The 16,672-nt window shown below is 50.4% G+C and overlaps 1 protein-coding gene and 1 long non-coding RNA gene across 4 annotated transcripts in view; one reads left to right on the forward strand and one right to left on the reverse strand.

Annotated features, from left to right (window-relative positions):
* Window positions 1-1,857, forward strand: part of FBXO10 (F-box protein 10) — a 58,142-nt gene extending 56,285 nt beyond the window's left edge. For all 3 annotated transcript variants that reach the window (XM_044265328.1, XM_044265327.1, XM_044265329.1), the window contains one exon: window positions 265-1,857. In XM_044265328.1, the coding sequence (XP_044121263.1) occupies window positions 265-439 (175 nt within the window). In that variant the 3' untranslated portion in view covers window positions 440-1,857. The remainder of the gene's footprint in view (window positions 1-264) is intronic.
* Window positions 601-15,438, reverse strand: LOC122917452. The gene is made up of 3 exons (XR_006386394.1): window positions 15,284-15,438; window positions 2,341-2,414; window positions 601-656 (listed from the first exon to the last, which is right to left on the reverse strand). It is a non-coding gene; the product is annotated as an uncharacterized LOC122917452 (long non-coding RNA).
* Between the last annotated feature and the right edge of the window lie 1,234 nt (window positions 15,439-16,672).

The raw sequence follows: 16,672 nt of genomic DNA on the forward strand, positions 1-16,672 counted from the left end.
TGGTATGAAAAAGAAGTCACTGACGTTCTGTACGTCCTGACAGAGATGGGGAAATTCAGGCTTCTAGAGGGAACTGCTCCAAGCTTTTGTGCAGAATTGCAAGTATAGCTGGAACTAGAATCCAGGACTTTTGTCTCTTAGTGTCACACGTGTCCCACCACCTACACCTGGATCCAGTGATCCTGAACCAGAGGTGAAACTGTGTGGGGCATTGAGCAAACGCCCCAGGCCCTCAGTTCATGGACTGTCCTTTTGCACCTCCAGGTCTGACACGTGGCGCCTGGTGAACCCACCGGCACGGCCTCACCTTGAGAGCTCTCTCCGAGGCCCCTCTGCAGCCCACAGTGGGCAGAAGGGGACAGCCATGGCGACTAGGATCACAGCCCGCGTGGAAGGTGGTTACCACAGCAACCGCAGCGTCTTCTGCACCATTCTGTAAGGACGGGAACCGCGGAGTGGAGCGGCTGGAGGGCTGTCCAGACTCCCAGAGCAGCAACCCCGTGCCCTGTGCTCGGGCTCCGATGGGTGTTCGGCTGAGCTGAGAGGTAAAGGCAACGTTGGCATGGAAGAAGCAGCATCTGAGGGGCTCTGGGCCCCGTCTCGGTCCTCCTACTCAGCGTAGCCCAGAGAAAACAGGCTTTCAGACTTCCTGGGGACTGAGAAAAAGATACAGATTGGTGGGCTTCCTGTCACTTGAGCTCTCATAGAGGTGATGAAGGTTTGGGGAAAATTGATACTAAAGCTTCGGTCTGGTCTTTCTGTGTGACTGACAGGGAAGTGTGGTTTTACACACCGAACCCTGACTCGAGTCAGGGAAGAGCAGATTGACTCCTGAGGGAGGAGGTGAGCCTAGTGAGGTGGAAGGAGCCCCAGAATTGTCCCCTTTCCCAGGCCTCTCTTGATCTGTGCTGGGCCACACCCTCCCAGCTGACTGCAGAGGCTGCGGGAGTTGAGTTTGGTTCCCTTCAACTTGAACTGTGATGGGGAGGGAGCCTCTCTGGAAGAGCTGCCCCAGGGATGACAAGGGACACGCTGAAAACACAGGCTTCCTTTGAGCCTCCCAGGCACTGCGCTGGGCGGGGCGGGGACGCAGGAGACTCCACTCTGCCCTCAGGGAGCTCCCACACTCGGGGATGCTGGCTCGGGGCTTGCTGTGCAAGGGTTCGGGTCCTGCGCACACCTTCACCGGCTGCCCCTCTTGGCCCCACACTGGTGGAGATGAAGGTGCCCGGGGCCCCTTGTCTGTATCCGTGTTCTCACATGGGTAACTGTCTGCCTTTACTGACCCCACTACGGTTCCCCACTCTGTGCCTTGGCCCACACACTGTCCTCTTCTTGGCATGCTCTTCTCGCCGTCTGCACATGTCACGTCCTGCCTAGTCTTTGAGCTTTAGCGGAGACATGACCTCCACAGAGCTCCCCTCCCTGCAGTGACCATGCTCTTCCCCGCTGAGGCTCTGTTGCCCTTTCTCTGCCCTCCTCTCAGGTACTGAGCACTTTCTGCCTTGCTTCGGGGTTTTCTAAGTCCATCCCTGTCCCACCTACCTGCCTGTAAACTCCCAGAGAGTAGGATCAGGGTTCCCAGTCCAGGGTTGGGGTAGGGTCAGTAGCCTGAGTCAGATGGGCTTTACTGAACCATACTGTGAATGTGGGAGGGTTCCAGAGCCAGGTGGGCTCAGAAGGCACCTGCCTGAGGACGGGGACTGACTGCAGGACTGGCTCAGAGGGAACAACCCCCCTCCCACTCGGCCTTTCATGCAGGGCCTTCACCAGCCTGCTGGGGGCACTGTTGTGCACCTTGCCAGTGGCTTCGCAGGCTGGTTCTGCCAGGCCCTCGGTGCTGCTCTCCTGGGTGGGGTGGGGGGTGGGGGTGGCTGGAGGGAGCCAGAAGCACTGGCTTCCCCCTGAGGACTGTGGGCACACGAGCACCGACCCCCGCACTGTCCCAGCACGGTCCTTTGCACTTCTCTGGTGGCCCCAATGTGAGTCGCTGTACAAAATGCTGCCTTTGTTATTTTGTAATGACTCTTCTGTGAACTTACGCTTATGAAAATCTCTGCAACCAAAATAAAGTTCTATATTTTAAAAGAAACCCTCTCGGGGACTTTTCTTGGTCTGGGTACGTGCTAGAGTTCCTGGGCGGCTGGGTGCAGGCACCTGCTCGGCCTTCCCGAGGCGCTGCTCCTGTGGCTGAAGGAGACAGAGGCCCACAGTCTCCTGTCCCTTCAGCTCGTGCCCACGCTTCTGGGTACCAGGATCTGGATGGCCACGTGTCAGGGATGGCACTGCAGCACCCCCCACCCCCGCCGTGGACTGTGTGGAGATGAGCAGAAACAGTACCTGGAGGAGAGGACTTGACAGTGTACAGAACGTTCTGAGATCATGAACTCTTTTTTCCCGTATCTGCATGCCACCTAAGGGAAAAGGGGTACTTAATATTTTTCTTCAAATCTTCTTTTTAAATTGTTTTTTAGAAGAATTTTGGATTTACAGAACAAGTGAGCAGACAGGTAGTACAGAGTCCCCGTATTACCCTCCCCCACCCTCCATTTCCCCGCTTTACCATCTTACAGTCTCGTGTGGTGTCTGTCAAAATCAACCGATATGGACTCGTTATTACCTGAAGTTAAAGTACTTGTTCCCTAATGTCCTTTGCCCATCCAGGATCCTAGCCAAGAATTTCTTCGCTGAACTAAAATGTTTACATCACTATTAAATGCAAAGTTTAATAATGCACACATAAAACAAACTATTAAAATGAAAATATAATGCCACAAGCAAATAAACCTTTGTGGAGGGCGACTGCCTTCAGCTCCAGTCATGATCCTGGAGTTTCGGGATCGAGTCCAGCATCAGGCTCCCAGCTCCGCGGGGAGTCTGCTCCTCCTTCTGACCTTCTCTTTCATGCTCTCTCTCACTCTCTCTCAATAAGTAAGTAAAATCTTAACAGAAACCTGGCAAGCCAGAAAGGGCTGGCAAGACATATTCAGGGCACTAAGTGAGAAGAACATGCAGCCAAGAATACTTCACCCAGCAAGGCTGACATTCAAAATGGATGGAGATGTAACGAGCTTCCAAGACTGGCAAGGTTTAAAAGAGTAGGTGACCACCAACTCGGCACTACAAGAAATATTAAGGCGGGGGAGTTCTATAAAAGAAGGAAGAACCCAAGAGTGACCAAGGACAAAGATTTACAGAGACAATCTATAGAACAAGGACTTCACAGGCAACATGACACCAGTAAAAACTTCTCTTTCTATCACTCTCACCGTGAACAGCCTAAATGCTCCCATGAAACGGCACAGGGTCACAGACTGGATAAAACGACAGGACCCGTCCATATGCTGTCTACAAGAGACCCATTTGGAACCTAAAGTTACATCCAAACTGAAAGTAAAGGGATGGAGAAGCATCTTTCATGTCAACAGGCCTCAAAAGAAAGCTGGGGTAGTGATTGTCATATCAGACAAACTAGATTTTAAGCTAAAGACTATAGTCAGAGATACAGAAGGACACTACATCATTCTTAAAGGGACTATCCACCAAGAAGATCTAACAATTGTAAACAATGGGAGCCCCCGACTACATAAGCCAACTGTTAATCAAAATAAAGAGTCATATTGATATGAATACGTTAATTATAGGAGATCTTAACACATCAGTAACATCATCCAAGCAGAAAATCAATCTATAAGTAAATAAAGTCTTTAAAAAAAAGAAAAAAAAAAAACCTGCATGGAAACCAGACATTTGGGGGAAATATGCTAGTGCAGTTTATCCTAACCAGCAAAGCCTCGTGTATTTTGATGCATTGAAATATCAAATATCGGGGCACCTGGGTGGCTCACTTGGGTTAAAACCTCTGCCTTCAGCTCAGGTCATGATCTCAGGGTCCTGGGATCAAGCCCCACATTGGACTCTCTGCTCAGCGGGGAGCCTGCTTCCCCCTCTCTCTGCCTGCCTCTCTGCCTACTTGTGATCTCTGTCTGTCAAATAAATAAATAAAATCTTTAGAAAAAAAATCAAGTATCAACAGCATGCCAAATGCTGACTGGGTGAGGTCATTGCCCTATTTTTTACAGAAGGAACTAAGGCTCTGAATGGTAATGCTTGTCAAGGCCCAGCAGGTAAAGGTTCACTGCCAAATGTTCAGAGCTTGTAGGCAGGAGAGGGGTGGGTAGGGCTGTTAGCTAAAGCTTTGGCAACAAAAAAAAAGAACAGCAGAGACACGCATGGTGCCATCTCCTCCCAAGTGATGTGGTGGTGAGACACCCATCCTTGCTCTTCCTGGGGCAGGGGGTGGGGAGAGCAGTGTGGGAGCGAGCCTGCCCTGCAGCCGCCTGCACGAGTGGGCGGGGCTAGCCATCCCACATAGCGGCCCACACCTGCCCGAGAACCTGTTCTAATTTTTTTGTCCCCTCAAGTGAGCCAAACTCTATCTCCCTGGCTAAACCCTACCCATATTTCAGGATCTTACTTCATTATCAGTCCATTCCTGATCCCTTCAAATCTCGGTAGTCCCCCTCTCCCTATGTTACCCCATGATGGCACTGAACCCTACATACTGCAAAAATCGGTTGATTTGTCTGATCCCCTACCCCATGCCCTGTGAAATCAAGCCCTATTGATCCTCTACGCCCAGCACAGACCAAGACTCACTAAATGTTGGATATGTGGGTAGATGGATGAATGAATGGAGGGATGGATGAAGAAATAAACCCACCCCCACTCCCAGCATCTCTACCTTCTGGAGCCTCTGGAGGACCGTCTTCCCTGTGTGACAACCCTCTAAAGATTTGCAGACAGCAGCCGTATGCCTGCTGGGGCTGCCCTGCTCCCGGCCTCCTCTTGTATGTGCCACTTTGCAGACCATCGCACCACCCTGGTCACTGCTCGAGACCCACTCCAGTGCTCTGGCTGTGTCTGGGAGAGCCCAAAGGCAGAGTGGAGGAGTCCTGTCCTGCATCTCAGGATGGATCTCCCAGCTCTCTGGGTAGCAATTACAGATCTGAAGATAGGATTCTCCAAGGGTACTGTGTTTCCCTGGGTCATCTGCTTTCAGACTACAGTAGTAAGGGTCCCCCTCCACTGGGTTGTCACAGGTGAAGGCTTAACCCTGGCCCAGCACCCAGTAGGTCTCAGCTGCCCCCCACACACACACCCAAACCGCTTCAACTGTGGCTTCCCTGGCCTTTCCTGCTGTCCAATTAGGCCCAAACATTGATGCCTACTGGTGTGAGTGTACGAGCACAGCAAAGAGCAACACAGCTTTGTCCAGGTCTCCAAATCCTGTTGAGGCCCCTACCCTAGTGGCCTGAGGAGGTCCTGAGTACAGGGAGTGGTGGACAGGGTGTGGCCAGACTAGACACAAGCCAGCATTGTGTCTTAGAATAGCACATGACCCTACCAGGTCCTCAGCAGCCTGGGGCCCATTCCTTCCAACACAAAGAAAGCCTCCTCTCCAAATGGTACCTCATAGTAGGCTCCTATGGGCCCTGACAGACCTGTTCCAGCCCTAAGCAGTTTCTCCCGATTCGAACATGCTCATCCCATTAGCTCTTTCTCCCTTGTCAAGAATTTTGCAAGGTGCAGTTACGGCCGTGGGGCTCCAGAACCAACCCACTGTGATTAGCATCGTTTTTAAGTGAAGTTGAGCCTAGCATGGCCCCCCTGGTGCAGTCTCAGCAACTCACAACACAGCCATCAGCATCTGCTTTGAACACTATGCTTGCCTGAGCACGGCTAAAGATCCCGTCTAATTGTCAGGATGGTGTTTCACTTCCTGGTTTTGGCCCATCGTTTGTGGTATCTTCTCGGCCTCCTTGGCTAAAAGGCTGATTCCAGGGTTACAGCAGGAAAAGTACAGGATGGCTGGAATATCTTGGGCCAGAAAGGAGGAACCCTCAAAATGATGGGTATACAGGAGCTAGTTTGAAGGAACTAAGAATGGCCAAGTGTGGTACAGTCTAAACATCAAACTAAATAATAGTACCAACGTTCATAGACTAAAATGAGAATCTAAGTCTATTCTGATCACTGAATGAACAAAAACTATTTTAATAGGAGAGAAAAGAGGGTTTCCTCTGCATAAGAGAAAATAATTTTGCAACCATCCTGGTAATTGATTCACCAAGAATCTTCAATGGAGGCTAAAACTCAGGGTGACTTCATGATGAAGAGAACATAACCTAACCAAGTCACAAAAGTTCACACCACAAGTACAGGACAAACAGCACGTGCCTCTACAGGGACACCACGCCCCTGGAACACAGCAGCATGTCTAGTTTTCCTGCCAAAAATGTACATCCTGAATCTAAACGCAAGGAAACCCCAGACAAACCCAATTTGAGGGACACCCCACACGATGTGGGGTCACACTAACTGACCTTAGTCTTCAAAACATCAAGGTTGCAACTGTTTTCTAATCAGGACATTATGTAAAAATAAAAGTTTTTTTTTTAATTTTTTAAAAAGATTTTATTTATTTATTTGACAGAGAGAGATCACAAGCAGGCAAGAGGCAGGCAGAGAGAGAGGAAGGGAAGCAGGTTCCCGCTGAGCAGAGAGCCAGATGCGGGACTCGATCCCAGGACCCTGAGATCATGACCCGAGCCGAAGGCAGCGGCTTAATCCACTAAGCCACCCAGGCTCCCCAAAATAAGTTTTTAAAAGGGGACACTTTGTTTTTGTTTTTTTTATATTTTATTTATTTGACACAGAGAGAGAGATCACAAGTAGGCAGAGAGGCAGGCAGAGAGAGAGGGGGAAGCAGGCTCCCTGCTGAGCAGAGAACCGGATACAGGACTCGATCTCAGGACCCTGAGACCATGACCTGAGCTGAAGGCAGAGGCTTAACCCACTGAGCCACCCAGGCGCCCTTGTTTTTGTTTTTTAAGATTTTGTTTATTTATGTGACACAGAGAGATACAGCGAGAAAGGGAACACAAGCAGGGGGAGTGGGAGAGGGAGAAGCAGGTTTCTCACTGAGCAGGGAGCCTGATGCAGGGCTTGATCCCAGGATTCTGGGATCATGACCTGAGCTGAAGTCAGATGCTTAATGACTGAGCCACCCAGGAATCCCTAAAGGGGACACTTTGAAGAATTTTATCTAATTAGCTCTTTCCAAGTCAGGGCCCCTGTAAATGTGTTATATATAACTTCTCTGACCTCATCACTGTTAACAGCATCAACCCCTGAGAACACCCCCTGCATTTGGCAAGGCCCCCTGCGGTGGGCCCACACGAGGATATATTTGCCATCCTAGACATTTGCCCATCAGTCCCACACCTCTGTGGGAGCGACCGAAGACAGGCTGCCTCCCCACCGGCACAGAGGTGGTTCAGACTCCTGCTCACACGCTATGATGCCATCATTCCTAGAAATTAAGTCTCACGGTGTCACACCCATCAGAATCCACAAGTATTCACGGAAACACATTCTGCCCTATGAGCCCACCAGGAGTTCTCTTCCCGGAGACAGATCAGGATATTCTCTTTTCCGATGCACACATACTTGATTTTCACCCCCACTTAAAGGAAAACAGGGTATTTCGATCTCCTGCTCATACCTCTGTTGGAGGGAGACAAAGGATGTATTGATGCCCCTACCCAGGATCAGACACAAATGACACACATCAGAGCAGAGCCTGGAAAACACATGCAGGAGGCATGACCTCGGCTCGGAAGCAGCACACTAACCAATCCCAGAGCACAAAGAAATTCAAAGACGACCTGTCCCGAATGAGTTATTCCAAGACTCGTCTCCACCAAGTCTTCTTTCACGGTGGGCCCAGCTGCTGTGTGAACTTCCTCCCGTTGCATTTTCGCAAAGAACTGAATTTTCTCTTCCCTTGGGTCCTGGTTCTGGCTCCCCAGTGCTACAGAGCACAGACCTCGGCCACTCCCACTGCCTCAAAAGCACCCTGAAGATGTCACTTTGAGTGCTGACCCTGTACCTGTCTCTCCAGGCTCATTCCTGCTCCTCACAGCATCCCTCCAGACACAGACTTCCCTGTCGCCCCAGTGGCAGGTAAGGTTCACTGCCATCAGTGACAGTCAGTGTTCACTGCCATTTCCTGAGGGGCCCTTCCTGTCACTAGAGGCTGGGGAGCCACACTGATTACCAGAGTGCCTTGCTTAGGGTTCTAGGTACAAATCGGGTTCCTACCTACGTACACAGTCAAGCCTTGAACAACCTGGGTCTGAGCTGCACGGGTCCACTCATATATATTTTTTTTTTCAATAAATACAGTGCAATATTTTAAATGTGCTTTAATATGATTTTCATGATAACATTTTTTCTCTTGCTTACTTTACTGTAACAGTACGCTACATAATACATACATTGTGTGTTCACAAGATATGTGTCATTCAGCTGTTTGGGCTTCGGGTCAACAGTAGGATATGAGAAGTTTGGGAGGGGCCGGCTTTAGACTGCACAGGGGGTGGGCACCCCAAACTCCCACGTTGTTCAAAGGTCAGGTGTATAGTCACGTGACCAGATGAACCTCAAACACGTAGTCTAAGTGAAAGAAGCCACACAGAGGGCCACATTGTGTGTGATTCTGTTCACATGAAACATCTAGGCAAGTCCACCGGGACAGAACACAGATGACTGGCTGCCGGGGACTCAGGGGAGGACGGAATAGGGTGTTTCTGCTTGACGGGTACAGGGTTTGCTTTGGGGTGATGAGAAAGTTCAGGAACCAGATCGCAGTGATGGTGGCACAACGTTGTGAACGAACTTCATGCCCCTGAATGGCGCATTCTTAAATGGTTTTTTAAAGGTAAAGTTTATGTGTATCTATTTTACCAAAAGAATACGTGACCAACCCATGCCAAACACAGCCAAGACAGCCAAAAGATCCACCCTGAAAGGGGCCACACACCTGGCGACTGGGACTCTGGTGATAACAGCTGTCCCCTGCTGCCGCACGGCCACAGAGAATCGGGGAAGGCTCGATCCCAGGGAGGGCCTTTCCAGCTCAGACACCAGCAGATCCCACAGTCTTTGGTGTGCCCTTGACATTCAGTATGAACTTCTTTCCCTCCCCGTAGACTTGTCGGTTTTTGCAAACGCCCTCCTCTGGTTCAGAAAAAGTCTCTTGACAACCACCTGCACGTAAATCACAAAAAAGTGGAGCGTAAACTCCAAGCCCAGACTTGTTTTTCACTATCCACCGAGTCATCAAACATCCTTACACGCCAACCAATGCTGAGTAGCTTCTGAGCGCGTTTGAGAGCGCAGGCCCCCAAATCGAAACCCACAGCAAGTACACTGCCCGGGAAATTCAGACCCAGGGCGCCCACCGCTGCTCCAAGGAAGGCAGGATCCCAAATCCGTCAGCTGACACACGGTGCAGCCAGAAACAGAACTGCTTCCAGAGCTGGGCCCCACCCGATCCACAGAGCTCCAGCCTCTGCGACCTGCGACATGGGGCTCTGTCCTGGCTGGAGAGGTCCCTCATCCTCCCACAGACCTGGCTCTGGCCGTGGACTGGGGGCCCCAGGCTCAGCAAGTCTAGTCCTGAGACTTCAGATTCCCGTCTGCAGCATCTGCACAGCCAGTCAAGGGATCGGGTCCCAAATCTACGCCTTTCCTTCGACTCATCCAGCACCGCCTGCGGCTGGCCTCATGCTGGCCGCAGTCGAGGAGACAGGTTCATCAGATAGTCCCCACTGTGACAGAGCCCATGAGACTCCCAGATAAGTAACTCCTAGCCAGGACCAGGCAGGTGGGGGGGCCCACGAAACAAGGACATCTAGAATGTTCTGGGGAACCTACGGAACAGCTCCTGCCCACCAGTGGGATGGAGTGTGTCCTGCCCATCACCACCCAGGGCTTGGGAATGGCTGATGGCTGTCACACAGCCCAGAGCACCAGGTGCCACCTGCCCCTCAGGATCCCGTGTGAGGGTTCAACAGGCCACTCTGGCGGGCTTAATTAAGCCCTAATTAAACATTCTGCCCAGAACCCTCTTCTCTCTCCTGTACAACTGCCCACCTTAGAGCAAACCACACAGGAAACCACATCAGCTGTTGGGCGACGGCAGCCATTGGCAGCAGTGCCGACGACGGTCAGTGAGTGCCACCCCGGCTCTGAAACCACAGAGCCCAGAAACCAGAGAGCAGCCCTCAGGAAGCCTTCTGCCTTCTGGCCCTTCCGACACAGGGAAGTGCACATTTGGGGTCACCCCTCTCTCAAAAGACAGGGAAACTGCCGTGGCTGGAATTCTGCCAAAGGAAGGGAGGAAAAGCCGAGGCCACAGGAGCTCAGTGAGGCACCATCTTGAAGGACGAGAAACTAAACACTGACTACAGAGAATGGGTAAGTCACCGCTCATCCTGGGGGATGACGTGCCAAAAAACGTCAAGAAACTGTAAAACATTCCAGAAACAGCAGTTACTTTAATGTCAGGTGTGAACCACAGGCGAAAAGGCCACCTCTATGCTCTGGGTACAACTGTAAAGTGACGCTGGGCAGAGCAGGCAGGAGACGTAAAACAACTTTGATCTGGATGCTGGCTATGGGCAGTAACGACTCATTTTCTTTAAAATCTTCGTTATTACTATTTGCACACAATGGCACCTGTCTTAGGATCAGAGGGTCTCTAAGAAGGGAATCAAAGCCCCAAGGACAGAACACAGGCTCCCAGGGGAATGGCATCGGGTGAGCCCACGCCCACCAGCAGCCCTGCCCTTCCCCTTCTACCCCCTCCTCTCCCCTCTGCAGACCTGGAAGGGGTCGAAGGTCTGCACCTGGGCTCCATGCTCCGTCTGGCAGAGCGCTGTGAGGTCTGATCGGTTCTCCTGGGATGGCCACAAACCAGCCCACCTTGGGGCGCCTCTGTGGCACTGACATCAGAACAGGATGAACATGTTCATGCAGTTCCCCAGCCCGGAACCAGGGCATTGTTGGTCTGAGAGCCTCTGTACTATCTCTCCAAACCCAGCCACTCTACAGCCCCTGCTGCTGTGACCCCCCGCCCCCCACATCTGCCGCATTTCCACTTCTGCCACCTCTGCTGCCATCACACGCATTCGGGCTCTTACGTGGTCTCTTACGTGGTCTCTTACATGGGTCACGGAGCACGTGCTCTCCCTGCTTCTGTCTTGTTCTCCTGCCAAACCATTTCCACACCACAGTGCAATCTCTTTTTAAGATTTATTTATTTCAGGTGTGCCTAGGTGGCTCAGTGGGTTAAAGCCTCTGCCTTCTGCTCAGGTCATGATCCCAGGGTCTTGGGATGGAGCCCCCGTATCAGGCTCTCTGCTCAGCAGGGAGCCTACTTCCTCCTCTCTCTGCCTGCCTCTCTGCCCACTTATGATCTCTGTCAAATAAATATATGAAATCCTTTAAAAAAAGATATATTTATTTCAGAGAGAGAGCGAGAGCAAGCGAGCATGAATGAGGGAGGGGCAGAGGAAGAGAGAGAAAGAATCCTCGGGCAGACTGAGAAGGAGCCTGACTCGGGACTAGAACCCAGGACCCTGAGATTATGACCTGAACCTAAACCAAGAGGTGGCTACTTTAACCAATGAAGCCACCCAGGTGTCCCACACAATTTTTCTAAGATGCAATTCTGCCGCTGCCTCAAACCCTATGACGTCACCCCGTAACTTTTAGGATAACTGATTAGGGTCTGCAGTGCAACTCTGGAGCCAGTCCTGCTGGCTCAGATCGCCACTCTCTCACTTACTAGATCTATTCCTCAACCCCTTGGTACCTCAGTCTTCCCAGGGGGGAATAAGCTTGTTGTGAGGCCTGAGTTAATGCATGGAAACCACTTACAACAGTGCCTGGTGAGAAGGATTCTCTAAATGGTAGCAACTATTTTCATAGATTGGTGCTTTTTTTTTTTTTTAAAGATTTTATTTATCATTTATTTGACAGACAGCGATAACAAGTAGGCAGAGAGGCAGGAAGAGGAGAGGAAGGGAAGCAGGCTCGCTGCCGAGCAGAGAGCCCGATTCAGGGCTCGATCCCAGGACCCTGGGATCATGACCCGAGTTGAAGGCAGAGGCTTTAACCCACTGAGCCACCCAGGTGCCCCCAGATTGGTGCTTTTTTAGAGACCTTCAAGGCTGCCCCACTCGGCTCTCCAGCCTCTTTACTGTCCTCCAGCTCCCTGAGCTCCACCTCCCAGGGAGCTCCAGCCCCATGGACCCTCTTCCCTCTTGTTCTTGCCACTGAGGCTTTGCTCATGTCGCTGTCATTGCCAGGAAGCTCTTGCCTCCACGGCTTGTCTGCTTGTCCATAGTTTCCCTCTCTCAAAACTATCTTCGACTATTTATGTATGTCGCTTGCGGGAATGGAACATCCTTGCAAGCAGGGCCTGGGGGGTCTGAGTCACCAGGAGTCTTCAGTATTTAATCGATGTTTCATGAATACTGGCTCAAAGACTGAAACCAACCAAGCAGGCCTGCCAAAGCCCAGGCCGCAGAAATACCGCCCTTCTGAAACTGACAACAGAGTCTTCTCTACACGACAAATACTAGAAATCACGGCACATCTGTAACTTCACCACACGTCTGTAACTTCACGACATCCCAGTTTGCTACAACTATTCCCACTGGAGCCACCACCAAAAGAAGGGCAGATCCTTGGGAAATGAGCGAGGTTCAGGTGCTTTGACAAAATCAGTCCACAACTGAGAGGGAAAACAGCTTTGGAGGCAGAGGAGGAAGGAGCAAGAGCGAGCTACATTGCAGGTGCTTGCTGTTTAGATTTTATGTGACCTGACATTACCAGGTCATTACTGAGTAAAATGAATACAAACACTTTTTCTTTGAAAGAAATGTTAGAAACGAAAAACAAGGAAGGATGGAGTTAGTTCTGGAAGTTTCTATAAAGCCCTTCCATTCTTGCAGATTCCTCATTATGGAGTTAGAACTGTGTTCCCCTGGACAATAATCTAGGCCCTGGAAGTTTATATCAAAATCTAATGACCACCATAAGAAAAGCAATTACCTCCTAATTAAACATTAAGATGATGGTTCGATATATCAACATACTGCTGCAAAACAGTTACAAAATAAAAACAAAGCCTCCCCACTTCCCCTTCACCTCCTAACTCATACTCTGATGGCAGATTAATGTTACTAAAAGCGCAGCTCTGCTCATACCTTGCTCTCATTCAAAACCCTTCAATGGCTCCCCATTGCCTTCAGGATAAAGAACAAACTCTTAAGTGTGTGTTTGAAGATCCTCCTTTTGGCACTGACCTACTTGAATAGCCTCATTTCCATCGAATCACCTTCAAATAACCCCTGGTCCCAACAAAATGTACTGAGAGCCCCTGGCATGCCTTTATCTTTTCCCACCTCTGCCCAGAATGTCCTTTACCCACCCCCAAACTCCCCATGTCAAACCCCCGCCTCCCTGTGAGACTCACTCCAATGCTACTTCCTCCATGAAGTCTTCCATGATGCCGTCCTCCACCACACCTGCCCACCATCTCTAGGCTTCCACTTTTCACTACAGGTGATTCTCATGTATTTATCCCCAGCTGGCTTGTCTTACCGCTATTTCTGAACATACTCTCTACCTCCTGGTAAACTCTAAACCCAAATACATTCTCCCCTCACACCAAACATATGTCATGCAAACGGAAGGCACTAAAGTAACAAATGGCAGAAAACAGTACAATATGGTCAGCAGCAGCCAGATTTATCAGGGTGCTTAGAGGGCTAGCAAGTAGGAAACATACGAACTCCATCCAGTGTTTGGGACGTTTGGTCAACAAACCTGTTTCTACTGAAATCTCCTATTTACTATCATTATTTACCCACAGATCTTTCACTCCTGCGGGGTGTGTGTGGGTGAGCGTGTGCTTGTGGGTTGTGCAGAAGGAAGAAAACAGAGGGGATGAAGGGGAACGATCAGCAAAAACTGGCAGCAGCAAAAAAACAAACAACAACAACAAAAAAACTGGCAGCAGCAAGAGAGAAGCTCCTTCTTCAGTGAGGACAGCGCAAAATCTACAAGAGCCCCCCACGTCCCTGCACTACTGTCAAACACCTCGGCGGAGGAGGTGGCGGGGTTAAGTCCTTCCAGGTGGGGGTTCTGACTTTACCAAGGAGCTGAGGAGCTTGTTACAACACAGATGGGCCCCAGGCCTGGAGTTTCTGTGTCTGTAGGTTGGGATGGGGCTCAGCTTTTGCATGTCTACCAAGCTCCAGGTAATGCTGATCAGGACCACACTTTAAAGATCCTCGTTCTAGGTGGGCAAATGAATCCAGGTTAGAGGACCAACTATGGTACAAGACACAGGCATTTCTAAAGCTAAATAACTCATTTTTAATCAGATTAAGGCACATGGAAAAGCAAAATCATAACGTGATTTTTCATTTTCACTTGTAATTCAGACACTAAATCCTATAGGGTAGACTGGAGAGTCACGGACAAGGGAGTTAGGAGACCAGGGTTCGAGTCCTGATTCTGTCACTGGTTATGGGTAACCATGAGCACTCCTTACCCTCTCAGAACATCACTGCCCCACCAAAACCTCAAGAGAGTCTCAGTCTGAACGATGTCCAGGGCCAGGTCTTACAACCTATGATTTCATCATTTTGAAACCCTGTTGGCAATTTAGTTCTAAAACTGAGTATTATGCATTTCTATAAAAAATGCTCAAAGATACCACAATTTGGAAACTGAAAACATGAGAAATAATTAAGTAAAGCTGGAGAAGATAATTGCAATAAATTGTTGCAATTATGAAAACTGAAGGAACCTTCACTTAAACAGGTTTCACAGAATAAGAGCTCAAGAATATACCATGGAAACAGATTTTAAAATATATAGGAAAAATACTACAGTTAGTAATATTACTCGCCCATGAAACCAATGAAATCTTGCCCTTCGCAATGATGTGGATGGAGCTACAGAGTATGGGCTAAGTGAAATAAATCAGATAAAGACAAATACTATAATTCTATTCATATTTAAGAATTAAAGAAGTTTAAGTATTAAAGGAACAAAACAAATAAGCAAAGAAAAAAAAAGAAAACAAGAACAGACTCTTAATTATAGACCACAAAATGATGGTTTCCAGAGAGGGTGGAGGGATGGTGACACAGGTGACGGGGATTAAGGAGGGCACAGGGTGCTGAAGGGAAGTGCTGAGTCACTCGATTGCACACCTGAAACTCATACAGCACTGTATGGTGACTGGAATCACAAACTTAATTTTTAAAACGCTACAATTTTTAAAAGCCCAGCTCCCTTACTGAGAATAATCTACAGAAAGCAGGATGTGTTCCAGAAGGAGAACACAACTTACCAGTGGAGCAGAGCTGAGGGGAATCGTCCAAGGAGAGAAATCAGCCGCTGCTCTTCCTGGCGCTGGCACCTCCCCTCTTCCCCATGCTGCTCCTGGACCGCCCAGCGGGTTCTTTTTAAAGAGAAAAAGCCCCTTCTGGGAGATCATAGCCACAAGGTGAGTATCCAATGAGCCCAAGCTTGTCAATGAGCCCAAGTAAAGCAAATCGCCGGGTCACATGGCCAGGTCGGACGTTCCCCCAGTGGCCCGGCACCTACTCTGCCGCGGATCCTGGGCAGCCCCAACCGTGCCCCCCACGGGGGTCTGGCTTCTCCCCCTTCAGCAGCACAGCCCCAGAAGCCCTCCAGATGCCACTCTCATCTCCCCACCTCGGCCACCTGAACCGGCCCAGGGAGGAGAGCCTACACGTCGCTGACAGCAACCTGGCTGCCACTGGACCACGGGCCACAGAGAACGTGACACCCGAGGTGTCCCGAGGCAGCCACGGGCCCCTGCGAGGCTGCAGCGCTGAGTCTGCACCGGCCGGTCTGGTCTGCCGGGTCTGAGTGAACAGCTCGGCATTAAGTCGATAAGCCTCCCGCGGAGGTAGGTCACCCTCAAACACATTATCCCCCCTCAACAGATGGGGGAATGACACCACGAGAAGATTAAATGACCTGCCCGGCCTCGCACAACCTGCCGCAGGTGGAGCACGTGGCGGTCCCAGCCTGGAGCTGGCTCAGGAATGGAGAAGACTCTGGAGAGAGAGCCCTCCCAGCAGGAGGAGGCCTTGAACAACAGAGGTCCATGAAGATCGAGAAGGTCGAGAAGACCTCCCGTCTCTCTTTTCTCCTGTTTCTCCAGATGCTGTGGAGAGAATGACCTTCAACCACCAAGGATGGGTTGGAATGGGATGTGGGTGCTGAGAGGACAGACCAGGCCTGTAGGCCACCAGGAGCCTTGGGGATTGGCACCAGAGGAGGGGGCAGGCCCAGCGGGGTTCCTTCGTTGCCCCTGGTCCTCTGCACCTCCCCCACCCCACCAGTTTCACTCCTTTGTCCAATGAGTACTTGCATATCTAATGGGGGCAAGTCACTGAGAGAGACACAATGATGGACCGGACCGTCTCTGGTCGTCATGAATGTCCATGAGCAGCAGGAAACCACTAAAATACCAAGGAGAGGGGCACCTGGGTGGCTCAGTGGGTTAAAGCCTCTGCCTTCGGCTCGGGTTATGATCCCGGGGTCCTGGAATCAAGCCCCGCATCAGGCTCTCTGCCTGGCAGGAAGCCTGCTTACTCCTCTCTCTCTGCCTACTTGTGAGAACTGTCAAATCAATAAATAAAATCTTAAAAAAAAAAATACCAAGGAGAGATTAGTAAGGGCCACAGCAGAGGAGCTGGCCATATTT

Source organism: Neovison vison, chromosome 9 (genome assembly GCF_020171115.1).
Source record: "Neovison vison isolate M4711 chromosome 9, ASM_NN_V1, whole genome shotgun sequence".
Lineage (NCBI taxonomy): Eukaryota > Metazoa > Chordata > Mammalia > Carnivora > Mustelidae > Neogale > Neogale vison.